Here is a 20455-nt window from a genome sequence, read left to right on the forward strand (position 1 = left end):
CACGAGTAGACACGCCCCTTATTGCTGATTGGCTACAAGTTTGTTTTGCTATTCGGCCCGAATCAGTTTTCTAAAGTGTTTTTTAAAAATCACATACCCTGCCTTTAAGGAAACCTAAAACACCCTAGCACCCCTAGTGGTAAGTTAGAAAACTGCCCACAAAATTCTTATTAAAGGGGTCATAGGAATAAAGTGCATAAAGAAGATCTGTAAAGTTGCAAAGACTAAAGTCTCAAATCCAAAGAGATATTCTTTATAAAAGTTAAGAGTCAGCCACGCCTACCTAAAACGGCTCGTTCTAACATGCCCCCACATACCTACTGTCTGGGAAGATTTGTATAACGCCGGCGAAAGGCGGGGCATAGAGGAAAAACAATAATGTACAGTATGTGGAAAATAATGTGTTTTTTTAACCTTAAACCGCATAAACACATTTCATTACACCAAATACACAAAATAATGTTCTTTTTAGCAACATCATATGACCCCTTTAACAGGCTCATGTCTGTTACACCTCATATATGACTCGTGAGACCCTGCAGAGTTTAGCTCCAACTTTGATCAAACTCACCCACCTGTGATTTTCTAATGATCCTGAAGACATGCTCAGGTGTGTTTGATTGAGGTTAGAACTAAACTCTGCAGGAAAGTGGATCTTGTGAGCCAGATTTGAGGATCCCTGGCCTATATGAAACAACAGGTTCTGAAAAGGTGTTTCGAAAACACAAGGAACCGATGTCATACACCGATCGGTCTGCACATGCAAACAAAGCCAAACCCTAGATATTTTAGGCAATATAGAAAACCTGGCCAGGACGCGTCCTGGGAAAATGGCACGTATGGTCACCCTACCCAAAGGATACAAAAGTTGCTTTGGGCCCGAATGGGCTGGCCCACACAGGGCCATCATGGGATTAATGTGGGCAGTCCCATAGTGTGGCCTGCTCACAGAGAGCCCGCGGTGAGCCCAAAGCTGTGGGCCTCGCCTGGGCAAGCCCGCACTGGGCCTGTTTAGGTTTGGTGTGGGCTGATCCTAACCCACTGTGCCCGCAAAAAGCCAGCATGGGCCCTGCAGGAGCATGTTTGCAGTGTAGTGATAGCTGCTCTAACTTCCTGAGTGGCACTAGCCATAGCGCTAAACCTTGTGTATGTGTGCGATAGGTCCGGCTCAGTCTGGTATACTCACAGACCGAGAGGTGGTCAGTCTGTTCCTGCATTTTACTGTCAATCCGAAACCACACGTAGAGTTTATTGACCGGCCTCGCTGTTGCCTCCGGGGGAAAGAGTGCAGTATCACACGCTTCAGTCAAGTGGAGAGTCGCTGGGGCTACAGCGGAACCAGTGACCGCATCCGGTAAGTGTTTTTTTTATTTTTTAAACCATTGATTGAGAAAGTGCTGAAACACTGAACGGGAGCGTGGATTTGATTCTAGTCATTTTATGTACCTGATATAGGTGCAACGTTAAAAACTGTTGTTGAATAACGTTTGCATTCAAATTCCTCACAGGTTTTCTGTGAACCGCAGAATATTTGTGGTGGGATTTGGGCTCTATGGGTCCATACATGGTCCAACTGACTATCAGGTCAACATCCAGGTGAGAACCAAGAAAAAAATTATTATTTCAACCATGAACTGCCTGGAGAGTATGTTCACTGATGGTTGGTGCATGTCTGACAGATGGTCTTCCTGTCTAAGTGGGCGATTCTTGGCCAGAATCAATTGCAATAAGGACCAAATTTTCAAGTCAAAAATCTTGCGAGCAGCAATTTTTGTAGTTTTGCCCTTGAAGTTGATCTTGGAAGTGTGAAAATGTGGTAGTACATGAGTGGTAATGGTGCATGTTTTCCTTGAATCTAGATTATACATACAGACAGCAACACAGTTCTTGGTCAGAACGATACAGGCTTTAGCTGCGATGGAACGGCCAGTACCTTCCGAGTCATGTTCAAGGAGCCTGTGGAAATTCTTCCCAGTGTCAACTACATTGCCTGCGCCACCCTCAAGGTAAAACAGAGTCAAAATTGGAGTATTAGCCCATTTATATGCTAAAATGGTATTATAAATACCACCTGCCACCTACGAGCAATTGCAAGTATCAAATCATGGTTCCTTGCATCTTCAGTTGCGCTAATACTAGCTAATACTTTAACTAAAGTCTACTGGCTATAAATTATCTTTGGCAATATACAGGAATTTTAATAGGAATCCATGGGATCTGGAATTTTGTGTGAGAGAAAAAGATTTTCCCATGCACATTTCGCATCGTGTTCAAGTTGGTCAAGCAAATTCATTGCATTGACCAACAGAAAGCTGTTTGGTTTTAAAAGTGACTTCTGTGTGAGCTGTGCTTCAAACATCACAATGGACTATCTATCTATCTGTCTATCTATCTATCTATTCCCTTGAAATTCTTCTGTTATCAAAGAATAATCATTTAATACAATATATCTGTATCATTTAATACAATATTTCATGAATTATAAATGAACCTTTGATGGGATGCTTTTGCAGGGGCCAGACTCTCATTATGGGACCAAGGGGATGCGTAAAGTCACCCACGAAGCCCCCGCTACTGGTACCAAGACCTGCTTTACATTCTGCTATGCTGCAGGAAATAACAATGGCACTTCTGTAGAGGATGGACAAATCCCAGAGGTCATCTTCTACACATAATGACCAAGCAGAATCTCATGATTAAGGACTCTTGCATTGCGTTTTGTGGCCAATTCACCTGTCTCTGTGTAGACCGGCGACCAAATACTGATCTCTCATTTCTAAAGGCTTTTGTTTTTAAGATTTGAAGCATGAGAATTCAGTCCTTTTAAAGTGTACTTAGGGTACCGATTCTGTTTCTACCCAAGTAACACCACATAGTACCACCTTGATGTTATGAGCAGCCAATGTCATTGCTAATTAATGAACAAATAGGTGAACTTCGTCATTGCAGTGATCTACCACAGGTACAGTTCAACTATAGGGGGTAACTCTCTTCCGTTTATACATTTATTTGAATATTGGTGGTGTTTCTTTTGGTCCCACCTTTGCCCCTTGATTGCTCAATGCTCATCAGTCCTTCAAATCGCACTGATGCACTTCAGCCCCAGGCACAACAGCAAGTTTGGGGAAAGTACACTACATCTCGATTAGGACGTCAATTCATTGTAAAATGGACTGTTATGTTTGAGTGGCCTGCACCCCTTGCTAGAGGTGAAACTCCATTTCTTTGATGGCAGTGTGAACAGTAGATGTTTATAAGGTGTTGTTTTACCATAGTTGCCCTTCTTGTTAATAGCGATAAACTACAAGCACTTGCATTCACTATGCCATTGTATAAAAGCTCTAAAGTATTGACTGCAGTGGACACATTTCTGTTACAGATTCTGAATATTCTTTCCTTGAGATGTTGATATAAAATGAACAAGAAACAGCTTCATGAATGTATCAATGCTTACCTTGTAAGCGCTATAAATATAATGTCCTTGTCTTGTTTCTATACGTTTAATTAAAGTCTGCAGCCCTAGTTTGGGTCACAATGGATCAATTTATGCAGCATGCACAATAGTGAATACTAAGATTTAGATTTTTTTTTTTTTGAGTGGCAGTTGCTTATGCAAAACTTGTTACAATTATTTTTTTTTTTACTTGTTGGTTACTGAGCAAAGGCATGAGGCTGACTTCCAAGTCTAGGGTTTCTTCTGAGAAGGCTATAAATCTTTTTGCCCACCAAGTCAGATAGCTTTGAAACTAGCACACTCTCACAGTCACCTATTGTTCCAAACACAAATGTGTGACAAGTAAAGTACTTAAGTTTAATACTTTGATGTATTTTAAACATACTAATAACAGTGATTGCCTTAGCGCTGATTAGAGTTGACATGCAATCAATCAACTTTAACTAATGGACCTTAGTCAGAATAGCTGACATATTTAACACGGCACAAATGAAAACAAAACCAGGAAGGATTGAACTACAATACATTCAAGTTAACCAGCCTATTGAAGAGACCTTACATTAATCTCATTTTCATTCAAATTATTTTTGTCCAGCCTAAAATCCTGAAATGAAGTCTGTATTACTTTGAAATAGAAACCAAAGACTTATAATAACCTTGAAAGTATGCATGTACATACATACTGTACCTGTCTACCTTCTCATAACAGCATATCCAAACCTAACCACTTGAAAAAAAACAAAAACAAAAAAAAAGGCAGAGGCATTGCATTGCTAATCAATTTATATTTCAGGCTTACAAAACATGAGTTTTCCATAAACATCTTTTACTTTGAGGTAGATTGCTAATATATTTTAATGATATTACAGCAAGCACATAATACCCATGTGTATTAGTATACTGGCTATGAACACAGTACATAAATTGTGCAATTCATTACATTTGACTCTGTTTTAGCACAGAACAATTTCAAATTCCACTAGGAACTGAGAAAAGCCACCATTTGCCTGTTGGTTCATAATACAGATGCCTGCATAAGGCAGACAATAAGGCATCTTAAAACGATGGTCACATCTTGACTTTTCCGTTTGAATTAATGTAAACAATCTCCAGAGTGTTCTTGTCTTGCCTTCCTCCTCCTTGTCCTGAGGATCTAATTTGATGTCTAGCTTTTCAATCAGCTTAGCGGTTTCCTCCTCGAATTTGTGATGGCATCAAATATCTACACAGTGGAAAGTTACAGCTTCATAAAATATCCATATGTAAAAGGCAAATAATCCAAAGTAGTTCACAACAGCCATATCAGACTGAAATTTATCATCAAGACAATCAGGTCAAAGTGAAGAATTTTTAAATCATCATTAATGGCTTGGATAGAACATATAATGTTATCACTCAAAGTGCAGATTACTCACTTTGAAGATAGGGTCCAGGATCAGATGGGCAAAAGTCCTGGGAAGCTTTTTGCCATCTGGTGTAGTGGCAGACTTGCTAAACTTCCCAGAGTAGGAGTCCAAGTACCTGCAAGAAATGGTCACTTTACATAAAGAAATATTACATTTTATTCAGTTGTGTTGTTCTGTTTGGTTTTCCTACATCACCTGTCTCCCCAAAGCTTCTTCATGTCACCCACCTTCTTGCACCACTCAGCTGGTCCCAGCTGGGCTTCACCCTTGGCAGCAAACTTCATGACATACATCTCAGCAAACTGCTTCAAAGTGAAAGCAGTCCAGATCCAAAGCCAACAGTACCAACGACTGGATCAGTCTAAGAGCGGGATGTAAAAAGTACACTTAGCTTACTTCAAAAACATTTTTGGACAATCAATCTAATATTCAACCCCGAGATAGTGTAGAAGGATACGTTCTTTGAAAAACTGAAAGGTCCCATAAGCGAGCCATGAGGAACTCACCACAATGTTGCCCTGCCCATAGGTCCATTCTCATCCTCACCATAGGTGGAGATGATCATGTTGACGTTCTCGACAACGCGCTGGAAAGTTTGGTACAGCTCTTCAGAACCCAGCTGCAGCTCAAGCAATGCACGGTCCATCTTGTTCATCATCAATACTGGCTTTATCCTCTGACCAATGGGCCTGTCTGAGCACAGTCTCTGTCTGCACACACACACACCTGCAAGACAGCAATTTTTATAGAATCATGCAACATTTCAGAATTCAAGTCATATCTGGCTTCTCTCATATCTGGCACCTTACACTCTTAAAAATAAAGGTTCTTTACTGAAATCTAGGGTTCCATGAAGAACCTTTAACATTCATGGAATCTTTCCACTGCACAGAAATTAATTATAAGCATAAAAGGTTTTTTTTTTTTTAAATGTTCTAAGAGCTGTTCACTGAAAGGTTCTTTAGGGAACCCAAAACGGTTCTTCTATGATATCAAAATATGCAAAAACACCCACTTTTAAACGAGTACTATCTACTACGACCAAAACACCACCATTTTAACATCACAATGACAATTGATGCACTTACCAGACACACAATCCATGACCACCAATGCTCCATCTGTGGCACGAAGCGCAGCCATAACCTCTGAAAAGAAGTCATCATGCTCAGGGGAGTCGGGTTGATGAAGCCTGAGCCATCTTTGCACTGCTTAATGAAGGCCAAATCATTATAAGAGCTCATAGAAGATGGAGATGGCACTATGGAGGGAAACGGTGAATTCAAATGGTTAATGCACACCTAATTCTCAATGTTTGTACATCAGCTTTTACAGATTTGGGTGTTGCGATGTAGAATGGAAATGTGTAACACTCACATGGATGGTGATGCAACGCTCCTGCTCGTCCTTCTTCGTATCTGTGAAACGGGTTTCTCCGGCACAGGTTGAGGCGATGATACCAGCTTTTGACACCAGACGGTCTGTCAAAGTGGACTTGCCGTGATCGACGTGCGCAATCACAGACATGTTACGGATAGTGGACTTCTGGTCCATGACGGCATGGATCTGGTCTACTGTGAAGTTCACCTAGCAAGGTAAAAACTGAGGAAATTCAAAATAATGAATATTTCTGGTTTTAATAAAGAATATAGGTTACCTAAATGTGCACTAAGTCCCAAAAGTACCAATGGTTTTGGACTATATAATGACTACTAAAAATTGGCCTAGATGCATGAAGGTATAAATTATGCAGGAGCAAAGCTAGGTTTATGTTTTGTTCCTTTAAATGTAATGTGAACACACAATTCTAACAATTTTCTGAGCAGTGGCTGTTGTTTTAGTAAAAAGCATATTGTGCTTTTTATTTCAATGACAATGAACAATAATAGCTCATGTGGTCATGTGATCTCAAAATGGCAGCACCCATGAGGCGCATGTAAAATTAAATTCTAGACGATTGATATATCTTGGGTAATCATCTTACGTTAGTGTACATTTAAATAAATCTATCTTTAATAAGTCTAATTAACTTGCGCAAAACTTTATTTGCAAAAAACAACAACTGCAAACTAACAAGGTATTAAAAATGATCAATTCATCAACATTTCTTTTCAACAGTAAATGTACATAATATAAACTTCTAGACTAGGTAGGATTTAATTCACATGCTAGTCAGTGTTTCACAAGTGGCTCGTACAGCATACTCACTATTAAACAAATTCAACCACTCCAAGCATTTAAATCGTGACAAAATGTCAGACTTCAGAAGATTATTAACGCATAAAGTAAATAACATCATATATCGACTTACCATTTTGCCCGATGTTTTTGGATTCGTTTAATGGTGTAACGTTGGTACACAGTCAGGCGGGGAAGAGGCTGATGACTTCAACTCTCATGAACATATATCAAGCGCGAGCCGTACGTATTGTACGTGATGACGTCGGGCCACGGCTCACATTTAAAGGTGTAGCATCACCGCTTATCACTCTCTGAAGGTTAGCAGGGTATACAACGCTGATTAAATATAATTTAATTACAGTAAATTATAGTCACATGAAATGGTACAAAATGAAAGAAATGGATAATTGAAACATTTTAAACCGTTTCCAGAATAAAATAGCATTCGACCAGCAGGTGGCGCCTCATCACAACATTTTTGTTAGAATGTCTCCAAATTCTTGCAAACTCTGATTTACAGTCATGGCCAAAAGTTTTGGCAGTGGCATAAATTGTGTTTTGCAAAGTTTGCTGCTTCAGTATTTGTAGATTATTTTTCCACATGTTTCTATGGTATACTGGAAAACAATGATAAGCATATCATACGTTTTAAAGGCTTTTATTGGCAAAAAAAATATAATGAGTCAATATTTACAGTGTTGACCCTTGTTCTTCATAACCTCTGCAATTTGCTCTGGCATGCTTTATATTAGCTTCTGGGCCAAATCCTGACTGATGGCGATCCATTCTTGCCAATTGTGAGTTGATCACAATTTGTGGGCTTCTGCTTGTCCACTCGCCTTTTGAGGACTGACCACAGGTTCTCTATGGGACTGAGATTGGGGGAGTTGCCTGGCCACGGATCCAACATTTCAATGTAATGATCATCGAGCCACTTCTTTATCACTCTTGCTTTGTGACATGGTGCTCCATCATGATGGAAAATGCACGGATCATCACCAAATTGCTCATTGATCGTTGGAAGAAGTCGCTCTTGCAGGACGTTTTGATACCATTCTTTATTCATGGCAGTGTTTTTGGGCAGAATTATGAGAGAGCCCACTCCCTTGGTTGAAAAGCAACCCCACAAATGGATGGTCTCAGGATGATTCACTGTTGGCACGTCCCAGGACTCATGGTAGCGACGTTTTTCTTGGAGAGAAGTGGCTTCTTTGCTGCCCTTCTTGACACCAGGCCGTTGTCCAAAAGTCTACGCCTCACTGTGAGTGCAGATGCTCTCACACCAACCTGCTGCCATTCCTGAGCAAGCTCCGCACTGCTGCTGACACGATTCCAGCTGATTATTCAGGAGGAGATGGTCCTGGAGCTTCCTGGACACTCTGGGACGTCCTGAAGACTTCTGCAGTCGAACCTCTCTCCTTGAAGTTCTTGATCTGTTAAATGGTTCTTTCAGGTGCAATATTCTTTGTAGCAATTTTCTTGCATGTGAGGCCATTTTGATGCAAAGCAATGATGGCTGCATGTGTGACTTTGGAGGTAACAATGGCAAACAAGAACACAATGATTTGAAGTGCTTCTTCCCTTCTTTTATAGCAATCAGTCTGCTCTTACAATCTAATTAGTATGATAGTGATTAACCTGACTAGTTTTTAGCAGTTATTTAAAATGCATCTGATCACTCTACACAATAATCTAGAACCAATGTGAACGAACACCACAACAGCTTAAGCAGCAAACTTTGCAAAACACAAAATTTATGTCACTGCCAAAACTTTTGGCCATGACTGTACACACTATCTCAATCACTTATTACTAAGTTTCTCATGCGGTTGTGATTGGGCATGGAACTGTGGGTAAAACGTGATGCTAAAGGTGATGGATGTAAATCATATTTGACAGATCATGTAGTATTATTGATGCTCAGATACTGTGTATGTGTTTTGGCTGGAATTAAGTTATCAAAATCTACTTTGCTTTATCAGGTTAGACGCCATATTGAATTTAACGCGAATGAAAACGAGGCTGTGTGGGATTGACACTCACTGTAGAAAGGTCTTAGATCATGTAATTTTCACAACTCACTTTTAAAACTTTGAATGGAGTATTTGTCTGCTTTAAGTTTTTCAGAAAGACGTTTCATCAGCTAAACAATCTGTATGTTGTTAAACAACAGTACAATCCATTGAACGCACTGTATTTCTGTCCCTCACAGCCTCATTTTCGGGTCAAATGGAGTAAAGTCTAAGTAAACCTCCATGACATTGATATTTAATATATATTTTTTTACCTTGACATTTTTTTTTAAAACTTTCAAATAGTAATTAAGTTGACTTTTTACGTGCTGTGATTTAAAAAAAAATTTTTTTTTTTACATTTTTTGAAAACGCATACAATTTGTATAAAAACATTTCTAAGAACTTGAACTTTTTTTTTTAAGATTTCACCTTTGTATTTTCAAAGACATCCTTATTCATCAATGACCTTTTAAACTCAGGATGTTTAACGCCCTCCAACATCCCTGTAGAACCGGACCTGCCTGCAAGATTCACATTCAATGGCAGTCCTGTAACCCTCCAAAGCTGCCGAATAAACAGTATTTTACATCTGGATTGAATATGTGATTCAGCACATTGCATGCTTTGGCTCGGGTCATGCATTTGCTTTGAAGTCAAGGGCATAAGAGCAGCTTGATGTATGCACTCAACTATAATGACAGATTTTTCACTTCAGAGCAAGAATGTTTCATTTCTAAACACTTTGTGCTCTATTTTTGTTTGTCTTGCAGGCTATTCTAGGTTCAAGGGGCTGGAGCATCCAGATGGCTACAGCGCGTACGCGGATTGCATGTGAAGTACAGAATAAAAGTATACAACTGAATTTGAGCTCTTACCGTCTATGCAGCAACAGTCTTCACTATTGTTGAGAGGTGTACGGGAGGAAGAAGAGACTGCAACCAAGTCAAGGTCACGAGTTCACTGAATACAACCATTTTAGCCGAACCGAGAACAGACGGTTTTTGACAATGACACAATAGGACACCATCAGTCTGTCTTGAGATGAAATCAAAATGACAGAAAAGAGCAACTTGGTCAGGCGCATGAGCCTTCAAACCATCTGAGTGGCAAAAAAGTATCAGTCAATAAATGAAATGAGCTGAACATATATATTTTTTCAGTCGGCGCATTCATGGCATGTTGGTTACTACAAGCGTTATATTACGCTTATGCTTAGTTACGTACTTTTCAGTGTCACTGGCTAAATAAAAAAATTAACATCATTTTAACAGTAATAAATGGTATGGTAAAAACTTGTCAATTGGTTAGCGGTAAGTTCCCTTAAATCTTAAATGGGTAATTTCATGTAATATTACAGTAAAATACTGTTAAATGTAGTTTTTGTAAGTGAACAAGAATAATTAATCTAATAATTTACAGTGAAAAAAAACATAAATTGACATTCCCACAATTCTCTGTGACAGCTCACATTTAGTTTCTGCTTCATTTTTTCTTAGCAGTTAGGGTTTTATATTACATTCCAGCTAACAAAAATGTGTTCTAAGAACGTTTTGCTAACATTCCCATTAAGTTATAAAAACTTTTTTTTAAAATGTTTTACCAAGTTTTTTTCAGTTATGCAAACGAAAAGAGAACAGTTCGTTTTATCATTTTACAAACATTGAATGTTAGTTTTCTGAAACAAGTATTAACATTTAAAAAATGTTAGATGAACATCCAACTAAAACGTTTCGGGGGGAAAAAACATTCCATGAACAATGTATAAATAAGGTTATTATGCTAATGTTTTGAGAACAGTATTAAAGACCAGATACATTCGAACAAACATTGTATTAATGTCACTGGAAGAAAGTTCATAACTTTGAGAGAAACTTCTGAGCGTTCCCTGTTAGCTCGGATCTTGTTAAATTAATGTTTAGTGCATTATTTTAGTGTTGTGTGTTACTATGATGGTGTTCTTGTGTATATCACATGTGCACCTTCAATATGTTAGTATTTACCTCAGCTTGTGGAAAAGCTGTTTGTGATGAACTTCTTCCTGTGCCTTTCTCTTTACCATCTGTGTTTTTAAGTTGGTTGTCAGTATGTTATACAGGTAAAAACAGATTTTAGTAATTATTTCAGTTAATGAAATATAAATGTTTTATTTTGAAAATTTAAGTTCAGTTCAACTTCAAATGTTGCTTAAAATGTGGAAAAAGTGCCCAATGTTTTCTACTCGTTGTAAAGCAGCAAAGGTGTCCTTGCCTGAGTCATCAGGGCTTAATAGAAACGGTGCGGAAAACTCTGTGCATCACATTCGAAGCCTCTTAGTTTGTCATTGATTTCTGCTTATCTGTGATGTTTCAAAGGGGTTTTTGTCTTTGTAAACAATGCTTTTATAAGGAAAAAACATTGATGTATTGAAGAAGAGGGGAAACATCCAGGAAAACCGTCCGTCCTTGAGTTTTCCTTCAAACTTTCCCTGAAATTGACACTCCATGTAGGAATTCCACCGTCTAATTATGTCTCTTGTGGAGAGGTACGTGAGTGCTTTGTAAAACAGCAGCTGATGCTTTGAACCGTGTGCATGACGCTGCTAACTTTGATGGTGAGTAAGCGCAGTGGACACACGTAAATCTGATGGTGCCACTAATGCCTGTTTAAAGTTTCCCTTTATACAATTGACATTGTGCCTTAATTGATGACTGAATCTGTGTTTGCTAACGAAGAGTAACGAAGAGACTCTATTTCAACAAAGCCCATCTGATACATGATAGATCTCCTCTGAGAATGAGAAATGATTTTTTAAAGCTATGGCCTACACAATAGATGATTCCTCGCAAATCATGATAGCTTTCAAAGTTGAATGGCCCTGTTCAGCTTCAAAGCTGATTTTATGTGGCAGGTGATGAAATAAGAGTAGACAGAGATATACGTGCTTTAAACACTCCACTATTTTTGAAAATAGGCTCATTTTCCAACTCCCCTAGAGTTAAACAGTTGAGTTTTACCGTTTTCAAATCCATTCAGCCGATCTCCGGGTCTGGCGGTAGCACTTTTAGCTGTAGCTTAGCATAGATCATTGAATCTGATTAGACCGTTAGCATCTCGCTCAAAAATGACAAAAGAGTTTCTATATTTTTCCTATTTGACACTTGACTCTTCTGTAGTTACATCGTGTACTAAGACCGACGGAAAGTGGAGTGTTTCTTTAAGAGAAGACACACTGTGCCTGATGAGATGATAGTTGTTCCTGCATGACTCAAATCAGCTCTGATGTCAAGAACAGGATGAGAACAGGTCTTTTTCCCGGTCAGAAAAAAAAACAAAATACAACAGTCAAGTCTCGTAAAGGCGGACAAGCAGTGGCCTATAATAAATAAATAAATAGTCTGGTGAAGTCAGAAAAGTATAATTAATACTAAAATGATAATTGATCATTAAAATTATTATTTTATTTTTTTTGCAAAAATAATAATAATATTGTATAAATGCATGGCTCAAAACAGCTCAGATGACAACAGATCTTTACCATTTAAAAATAAAATAAATAATAGTCTGGTGAAATCCTAGAAGCAGTATAATTAATAATAGAATTATAGTTATTAATAATTCTAATTATTAAAAATCGAATAAAAATTAAGTAATAATGTATATGGGCCATTCTATAGAATTGGTGCAAACTGCTGTCCCACACCAAAAAAAAAAAAAAAAAACCCATTTAAAAAGTATTTAAGTATTCAAAGCTTAGATGTTTACTAAGATCCTTCTATTATCTATTGAAACCCACAATAATATTTAAAATATCAGTAAGATTAATATATATAAAATCATAATTTATTGGGTACTTTCAATTGGGTGGTGGCTGTCCTGAACCCTAACCCCTAAATTTCAACTTAGGAAAATTATATTGAAATAATTTTTGTATTTTTTTCCCATTGTTGTTTTTAAAAAATATCTTTTTGTTTCTTTTAAAAAGTTAAAAATCTTTATTTTATATTTTCTTTGTAAATTATGAAACTTTATTTTAAAAAATGTGTCCCGCATTTTCATGTCACTACTAAAACAGTGCATGTTTTAGTCCATTGGCTGAGACTGAAATTAACTATACCCCTACATTTATGATCAGGAAATATTTATGTGTCACTCTCTCTCATAGCTACATGGTGAGTAGATTGGCCCCATCATTTTGAGGTAAATGTGCACAAAAATCTGAAAAATGTGTGATTGTAATTCTAAGGAATGTCACTACCAAACACCCTTTTTCTGCAATTAAGCACACTTTTTTGTGAGTTATTCCATATCATTTCATTTTTATGTGTGTACAACTGTTCAAAACTGTGCTAGCTAACCATGTGCTGATTAGCATCTTTGAGATAGGTTCAAAAGTATCTAAAATTGTCACTACCGAAACATGTCATGTTTTTCGTATTTTAGTATGTTTTACTAGTGTTTTAGTATGCAAGTTAAAATTCTGTAATGTGATGTGGTCGCTACCAAAGCATTACTGTCACTACCGAAAATGTGCAGTCACGACCGAAACATGGGATCTTTTGTCAAAAATAAAGTATACTGAATTATCAACTAAGATGTTATGATAGTTTTTGGTTCAATGTATATTCAAACTAATGAATCCTTAACTTTGAAATCAGTATGATCAACTTTTTGCCTTTTACAAAGAAAAATTGGATTAAAAATACAACAAATCTCATAAATTACACTTGAAATATTGTTAAAAATATAATTATTGATTTTCCTCTGAAAAAATTTAATAAAATAGCAAAAAAACAAAAAAAACAAAAACAAAACAAAAAAAAAAAATATTTATTTACAATGCAGATGCAAGCAAAATCTTAATAGGCCAATAAAACCCTTCTAAGTAAATTATTATTACTGTGTTTCGGTAGTGACAAATTTGGGGAGAGGACAAATAATCCAAAACTTTCTGAAAATACAATATGAGATTGTATTTAATTTACTAGAAATGTGTACCTTGGGTATTATACAATTTGCATATATACAAATGTTTTGGAAAAATAAATTTTTTTCCAAGACGTTTCCAACTCTGACTTTGGACCAATTCTGTAGAATGGCCCATATATGCATGATTCAAAACAGCTCAGATGTCAAGAAACAGATCTTTACCATCCAAAAACAATAAATAAAGAAACTAAAAATAAAATAATTACATTCTAAAACTAGTAATAATAATTATAATGTTTATTATGTATTTCTGGATTATCAGAACTGTGTTAAAGGTCAAATTACCTCAGACAGAAGGGAAAATATGACCTTTGAACTGGCTCTGCATCAGGTGTTTTCCCATAACAAATGCCTGAAACTCTTACTTGCAAGCGCACTGAAACATTGTAGTAACTATGAGGAATGATTTTTCCAGGAATGAGATGGGAAGTGTGGTATGCTGTTGGGGAAAAAATTTGCAAAAAACGTAAACTTCTTCTGGTAGTATATGATACAAAAAACAAGGTTTCGCCATTATTTTTAGATGTGAGTTTGCCCTTTTGATGCACTTTATACCTGGTATGACTCGATCATCTCGGAGTCGATTATATGAATGCTGAAAATTTTTACTTGATACAGTCTACCACAGAAGTGGCAATATGTTTGGTTGAAATACAAACTGCACTATTTCTCCAGGGTGTTACCACGTTTTTTTTTAATCTTACATCCCAACAAAGAACAGCCAATCAAACACAGCCCTGAGGATTATGACCTGATTGTTGCGTTGGAGTTCGAACTTTGTCCTGGGTGAGCAGAGGGACACAGACAGAGCATGGATTGATATTTTGGTTTTGTCCCATTTTTTTGGAGTTTTCAAGGATATTTTAGACTGCAGTACCCCTGGGTCACAGTAATGGAGCACTATTCAGACCAGGTAAGTTCCAATGTTTTTAATTTTCACTAGTTTTGCATGAAAAATTTGTATTAAATGTAGCCTGTTATCTAGCCTGCCTGTGTAATATCTCACACAGAGCAAAGTTCAAAGTTAAAAGTAATTTTTTCTGTCTTCTTGTTTCAACATTTGCTTGCCTTCAACTGTTTTGGCGCTTTGGTCCATTTTCTATCTTGTATTTTCCATTGAATCCCACTGACAACAAATGATATATACAGCAAATATATTCACTATATCTCAGGGCGGTGAAGGGTTAGAACTGCTCGATTTGCTCTTTGATAAGAATGACGGCATCTTACGGCATGAGACTGTGGGAACACAAAATGATCAGCTTTGGCCAGTTCAAGATCCTCATGTAAGTCTGGCTTCTTCCAAGTTTCTTCAATTCTTCGGATTTTAACAAATAAAAGGGAAAATTCACCCAAAAATTAAATTAAATTGATCATTTCACTTGGTATCCTTATGTCATTCCACATTTTTTTTGACATTATTCCTTGTGCAGACCACAAAAGAAGCTATTCTGAAGAATGTTCATGTGCATACAATGAAACTCAATGGGGTACAAAATTTGGACCCCACTGACTTTCACTGAATGGACAAAAACAGTTTTTTTTAAATTCTTCAAAATATCTTCTTTCATGTTCTGCAGAAGAAAGAATTCAATATCTCATCATTCACCATCCTGTATTTTTGATTGCCAGATGATGATGCCCGCTCAGGGTAATGTGGACTTCTTCAACGCACTTTTAGGTGGGTACAACTCTGTTTCTGGATCTCCAGTTTGGTCGCCCTCTCCTAGCGACAGCGGAATCAGCGAAGATCCTCATTCGGATCACATCGACAGTCCGCCGCCAACCGCAAGCCCTCCTTTGGAGCCTCGCATCGTCATATCCCAGGCACAACACAATCTTGACACCAACTTCCCAATTAATTTCAGTGAGTATCAAGTATTCGTAAAGCGAACCTTCCTGGTGACTCGAGACTCTGTAAACACAGATAATTAGCCTCCCACTTATTGATTCACTGCATTGTGCGCTGTTATGGTACATGCTCTGAAGATAAGCCCCTATTCCTGAGCTTTGTAAATCTCTCTACACGCAAACAAAGAAGGATAAATAGTATTATCTGTTGCTGCAGATGGCTGGGAGACTGGCTTCTTCCCAGACAGGGCTGGAGGGATGCAGCGCGCATCTGAAACGCCACAGGCACAACCGACCACTGGATTCCCCCTAACTGTCAAGGACCTGCTGCTATCTGGCACACCAGAGCCTGTGAGTTTGCACTCATGCGTGAAGCTAGGTAAAATACACAAGGCAGACTAGGGAAAAGGTGAACTTGAGTGCAGATGAAAGGTGAACTCGATAGGTTTCTGACCGTCCAGGCACACAGAGACGTTGATTGGATTTGTTACTTTCATGTCCGTTTGATATTCCAGGCCACAAAGGTTTCCCAGCAGTCCTACCAGGAGCTGGTTCTCACAGAGGATGAGAAGCGACTACTTGCCAAGGAAGGAGTGACTCTGCCAAATCAGTTCCCGCTCACCAAGGTACCGTCAGTTGGCAATTACACCACAATAGTAGAGCGCAGCCGATAGTCTTTGTAGCTCAATGTTTCTGCTTCCCTCCCATGATCAAGTACGAGGAAAGGATTCTGAAGAAAATCCGGCGAAAGATCCGCAACAAGCAGTCGGCCCAAGAGAGCAGGAAGAAGAAGAAAGAATACACCGACGGCCTGGAGAGCAGGTATTGACTGTTGTGCTCGAACAAATTAAGCAAAAGCGGACGCTACATGTGTTGAATCACAGAGTAAAAATCATAATCCGAGTTGATGAAATTAGCAGCTACTGAACACAACCCCCCCCCGGCAAAATACCAGGTGGAAGTTCAGTGCTGTGTCTGAGAATTAACTTGAGAGTGGATTTGATTACAACCTCTTTTCTTTTACATGGTTCTTATGGGAAATTTGTTTTTGTAGGATGGCGGCATGCAGTGTGCACAACCAGCAGCTGCAGAGGAAAGTCTTCCAGTTGGAGAAATGCAACATGTGAGGGAATCATTTACTTGGTAATCTTCACACTCCATACAGGCTCCTGAACTTGAACTTTTTACCCCGCTCTCTCCATTTCAGCTCCCTGATGGAACAACTGCGTCGGCTGCAGGCGTTGGTCATGAATGGATCTAACAAACCGGCCCAGACTGGGACCTGCATTCTGGTGAGGGTTAAAAGAAGCGATATTTGCACATGAAAGATCAAGGTATACAGTAATCATGCTTTGGGCATTTAAAATCACACACTACACACATACATAACACATAGCATTTTCTTTGACACTTGCTGCTGATTTCTCTCAGTGCAAGTCAATGTTTTTTCACCACAAACACATTCTCAAAACACATTCTTGGTCTTATTTTAAATTATTTATCAGTACATGTTATTCCAAAGAAACAGAAAAGTAAAAATTATGATTATGATTCCCATGCTAAAATATAATGCCTCTTATATATATTTATTTATAAAGACACATTTATACTTTGTAAAAAAAAAAATGCATGTTTGCAAAATTATTTTTTCATGAATTAAACTGGATTCCAATAAATTACTGAAAAATGGTATGGAAAATATTATCTATGCTTTTAGATGTATAAACCTGAAGAGAAGCATTTCCAATTTGAATCATTTATTCACAGATTCATACATACTGTTTCAAAGCACGTTTACAGAAAACATTGCCTTACAATCCACCATAAGCAATCCAAATTCAGCAGCAAGAAACAGTTCCTAGAAAGATACAAAACAAATACAAACTGTACAATCTAAAGAGGGAAAGATGAAACAAGATTACTTTTTAAATTTTCCAAAAAACTATATACAGATTTGTTATTTCTTACTATTGCTATTTCTTACTATTTTATTGTGTCACAAGAATAAAATCAAGATTATTTCAAGTCTTTCGAAAGCAGAATATGTTTCAAATGCCAAATTTTGTCTTTTTTTTTTTTTTTTTTTTTAATTTTTGTTCATTAAAGTATCATGGAAAAAAGTATCACAAAAATATTAAGTAGCACTGTTTTCATTATGATAATAATAATAAGAAATGTCTCTTGAGCACCATTTCTGAAGGATCATGTGACACTGAAGACGGGTGTAATGGCTGATGAAAATTCAGCTTTTCAATTACACAAGTAATATTAATTAAAATTGCCATTTGTGGTTGACTTCAATTCAGTAAATGTAAAAAACATATAATCTAAAGTCTCACACCGATGGTACATTTTGTTGTGTTTTATGAGGTGGCACAAGACTTGCTCTTAAAGAAATGCTCTTAAAGCAATCATCAGTGTTCCTCAAAAAGAAGAAGGCCAGGGAACTAAGTAATCACATAACAAGGAACTCCAATCTACAGCTACTTGATGACAAAAACGAATGTTACATCAAAGTTGTGCTTCAATTGCTGTTCGTGCTGCTACGCTCAAGCCTTCCATCTGCCTCTGTCCCTTAGGTACTACTTTTGTCTTTCACCTTGATTCTGCTGCCCAATCTGAAGCCCTTCACAGATACCAAGGTCAGCCAGCACGGAGACTTCAGCCCATTGAGAGGTGAGTTTTCTGGCCGAAACAACTTCTCCATCCAGTCCTTGAGGGGGAAAACCTATTATATATATATATATCGCCGCTAACTTGAGAGGAAAATGTCATGCTTGAAGAACAAGGGGTTCTTCAATCTGTGTAATGTATCATTTGGTTGACAAGCCATTAGGCTTGGACTGAAACCTTGTGACAGTTATTGGAAGTACTGAGAGAAGTGACGCGGACTAGAAGAATGGCAAACAGCTTAGTCATGTTTCCCACACGTTGAATCAACAGTGTGGAAGAAAAGCTGTAATTTGTCCTCATCAAACTGCTGTCAGTGATTCTGAAGGGAATCAATTCTTATTTTGCAGGCTAAGCGTAGGTCATGGTTAAAGTTTGGCGCACTTGTTCACAGTTTTGTTCAATTACGCTAACTGTTGAGCGCCACAGCTCTTTTGGATGGTTGAAGTTCAGGAATAAAAGAACAGGGGGAAACATGTCACAGCGTGACTTGTCTACGTTTATTTCCTCCATAGACATAAAATAACTAGAAATTCACTTTCTACTTCCTGCACTGTAGCTAGTCAAAACCAAGGTCATGAGTTTGATTATGAGGGATTGACAATATGTATAAAAAGTGTATGAATATCTTTGCATTATGGGTGTTTCTTCAACTTAGGGCACTTTTATGTTATAAAGGTTTATTAAAAACAGATTTCAACTTTTTGGCCTACGATGGTCACAAAAACTTAGAAAATCTTGGAAAGTTTAATCAAGCTGTTGTAAATTATTTTTATTATTACTTTTGAAATGCCCAGTACAGATTTTTTTTTAACCGTTGTCCAAGATCCAAAATTATAAAATCCATCATAAAAATATGAATTATTCCAGAGAAAAATATTATAATCTTAATAAATAGTGAAATATCGATTAACTATTTAATATTTATTGTGTAAAATGTTTTCTAGCTATTTTTCTAAAATAAATGAGTGCAATCATTTTCACCACAATTTTGCCTTTTTTCTATTTCTTTCAAAAGTTAGTGTACTTGATTACCAAGGAGACAATAGTGTCAGTAAAAAGATTAAGATGAAATATGAGACATGATGTGTGAAGAAACGAAAGAGAAATTAAGGTAGGTATCATTTGTGAACATAGTTTCAGTGTGTCATTTCCAATAAGCAAATGATCCAAAACGTGTGAAAATACTATTTTTGTGTATTTATGATACAAAATGTCAGCTCAGAAATGAGCCTTAGCAATACAAAAGGAGTCGACCATTTTATTCACAAAAACAAAAAGTTTAATTAGTAATTTACGTTTGTAAATTACAAGATGAAAACAATAATAGAATTCTCTCGTGATCTACACTGCTGTTCAAAAGTTTGGGATCAGTAAGATTTTTAATGTTTTAAAGAAGTCTCTTCTGTTCATCATGGCTGTATTTATTTGACCAAAAATACAGAAAAAAACAGTAATATTGTGAAATATTATTTCAATTTAAAATAATGGTTTTCTATTTCAATATACTTTAAAATATCATTTATTTCTGTGACACAAAGCTGATTTTTCAGGATCATTACTCCAGTCTTCAGTGTCACATGATCCTTCACAAATCATTTTAATATGCTGATTTATTATCCATGTTGGAAGCAGTGAATCCTGAGAAAAATATCACCGGTTCCAAAAAAATAAGGATCATGTGACACTGAAGACTGGAGTAATGATGCTGAAAATTCAGCTTTGCATCACAGGAATAAATTACATTTTAAAGTATATTAAAATAGAAAACCATTCTTTTAAATTGCAATAATATTTCACAATATTACTTGTTTTTTTCTGTATTTCTGATCAAATAAATGCAGCCATGATGAGCAGAAGAGACTTCTTTAAAAAAACATTACAAATCTTACTGATCCCAAACTTTTGAACGG

At 37.1% G+C, this 20455-nt stretch overlaps 2 protein-coding genes and 1 pseudogene across 4 annotated transcripts in view; 2 read left to right on the top strand and 1 right to left on the bottom strand.

The window, feature by feature from the left end:
* LOC107719589 (BTB/POZ domain-containing protein 2-like) overlaps positions 1 to 3522 on the top strand; it is a 7556-nt gene extending 4034 nt beyond the window's left edge. For all 3 annotated transcript variants that reach the window (XM_016527061.1, XM_016527059.1, XM_016527060.1), the window contains 4 exons: positions 1162 to 1354; positions 1509 to 1596; positions 1860 to 2006; positions 2514 to 3522. In XM_016527061.1, the coding sequence (XP_016382547.1) occupies positions 1162 to 1354; positions 1509 to 1596; positions 1860 to 2006; positions 2514 to 2675 (590 nt within the window). In that variant the 3' untranslated portion in view covers positions 2676 to 3522. The remainder of the gene's footprint in view (positions 1 to 1161; positions 1355 to 1508; positions 1597 to 1859; positions 2007 to 2513) is intronic.
* A 706-nt stretch (positions 3523 to 4228) lies between these two features.
* Positions 4229 to 7295, bottom strand: LOC107719661 (elongation factor 2-like; annotated as a pseudogene).
* Positions 7296 to 14700: 7405 nt separating this feature from the next.
* LOC107719590 (cyclic AMP-responsive element-binding protein 3-like protein 3-A) overlaps positions 14701 to 20455 on the top strand; it is an 8548-nt gene continuing 2793 nt past the window's right edge. Inside the window, exons 1-9 of the mRNA XM_016527063.1 lie at positions 14701 to 14934; positions 15194 to 15307; positions 15654 to 15888; positions 16090 to 16223; positions 16388 to 16498; positions 16588 to 16694; positions 16927 to 16995; positions 17080 to 17164; positions 18452 to 18548. Coding sequence (XP_016382549.1) covers positions 14914 to 14934; positions 15194 to 15307; positions 15654 to 15888; positions 16090 to 16223; positions 16388 to 16498; positions 16588 to 16694; positions 16927 to 16995; positions 17080 to 17164; positions 18452 to 18548 — 973 coding nt within the window. The 5' untranslated portion in view covers positions 14701 to 14913. The remainder of the gene's footprint in view (positions 14935 to 15193; positions 15308 to 15653; positions 15889 to 16089; positions 16224 to 16387; positions 16499 to 16587; positions 16695 to 16926; positions 16996 to 17079; positions 17165 to 18451; positions 18549 to 20455) is intronic.

Source organism: Sinocyclocheilus rhinocerous, unplaced genomic scaffold (assembly GCF_001515625.1).
Source record: "Sinocyclocheilus rhinocerous isolate Xijiao unplaced genomic scaffold, SAMN03320098_v1.1 scaffold1294, whole genome shotgun sequence".
In the NCBI taxonomy this organism is placed as follows: Eukaryota; Metazoa; Chordata; class Actinopteri; order Cypriniformes; family Cyprinidae; genus Sinocyclocheilus; species Sinocyclocheilus rhinocerous.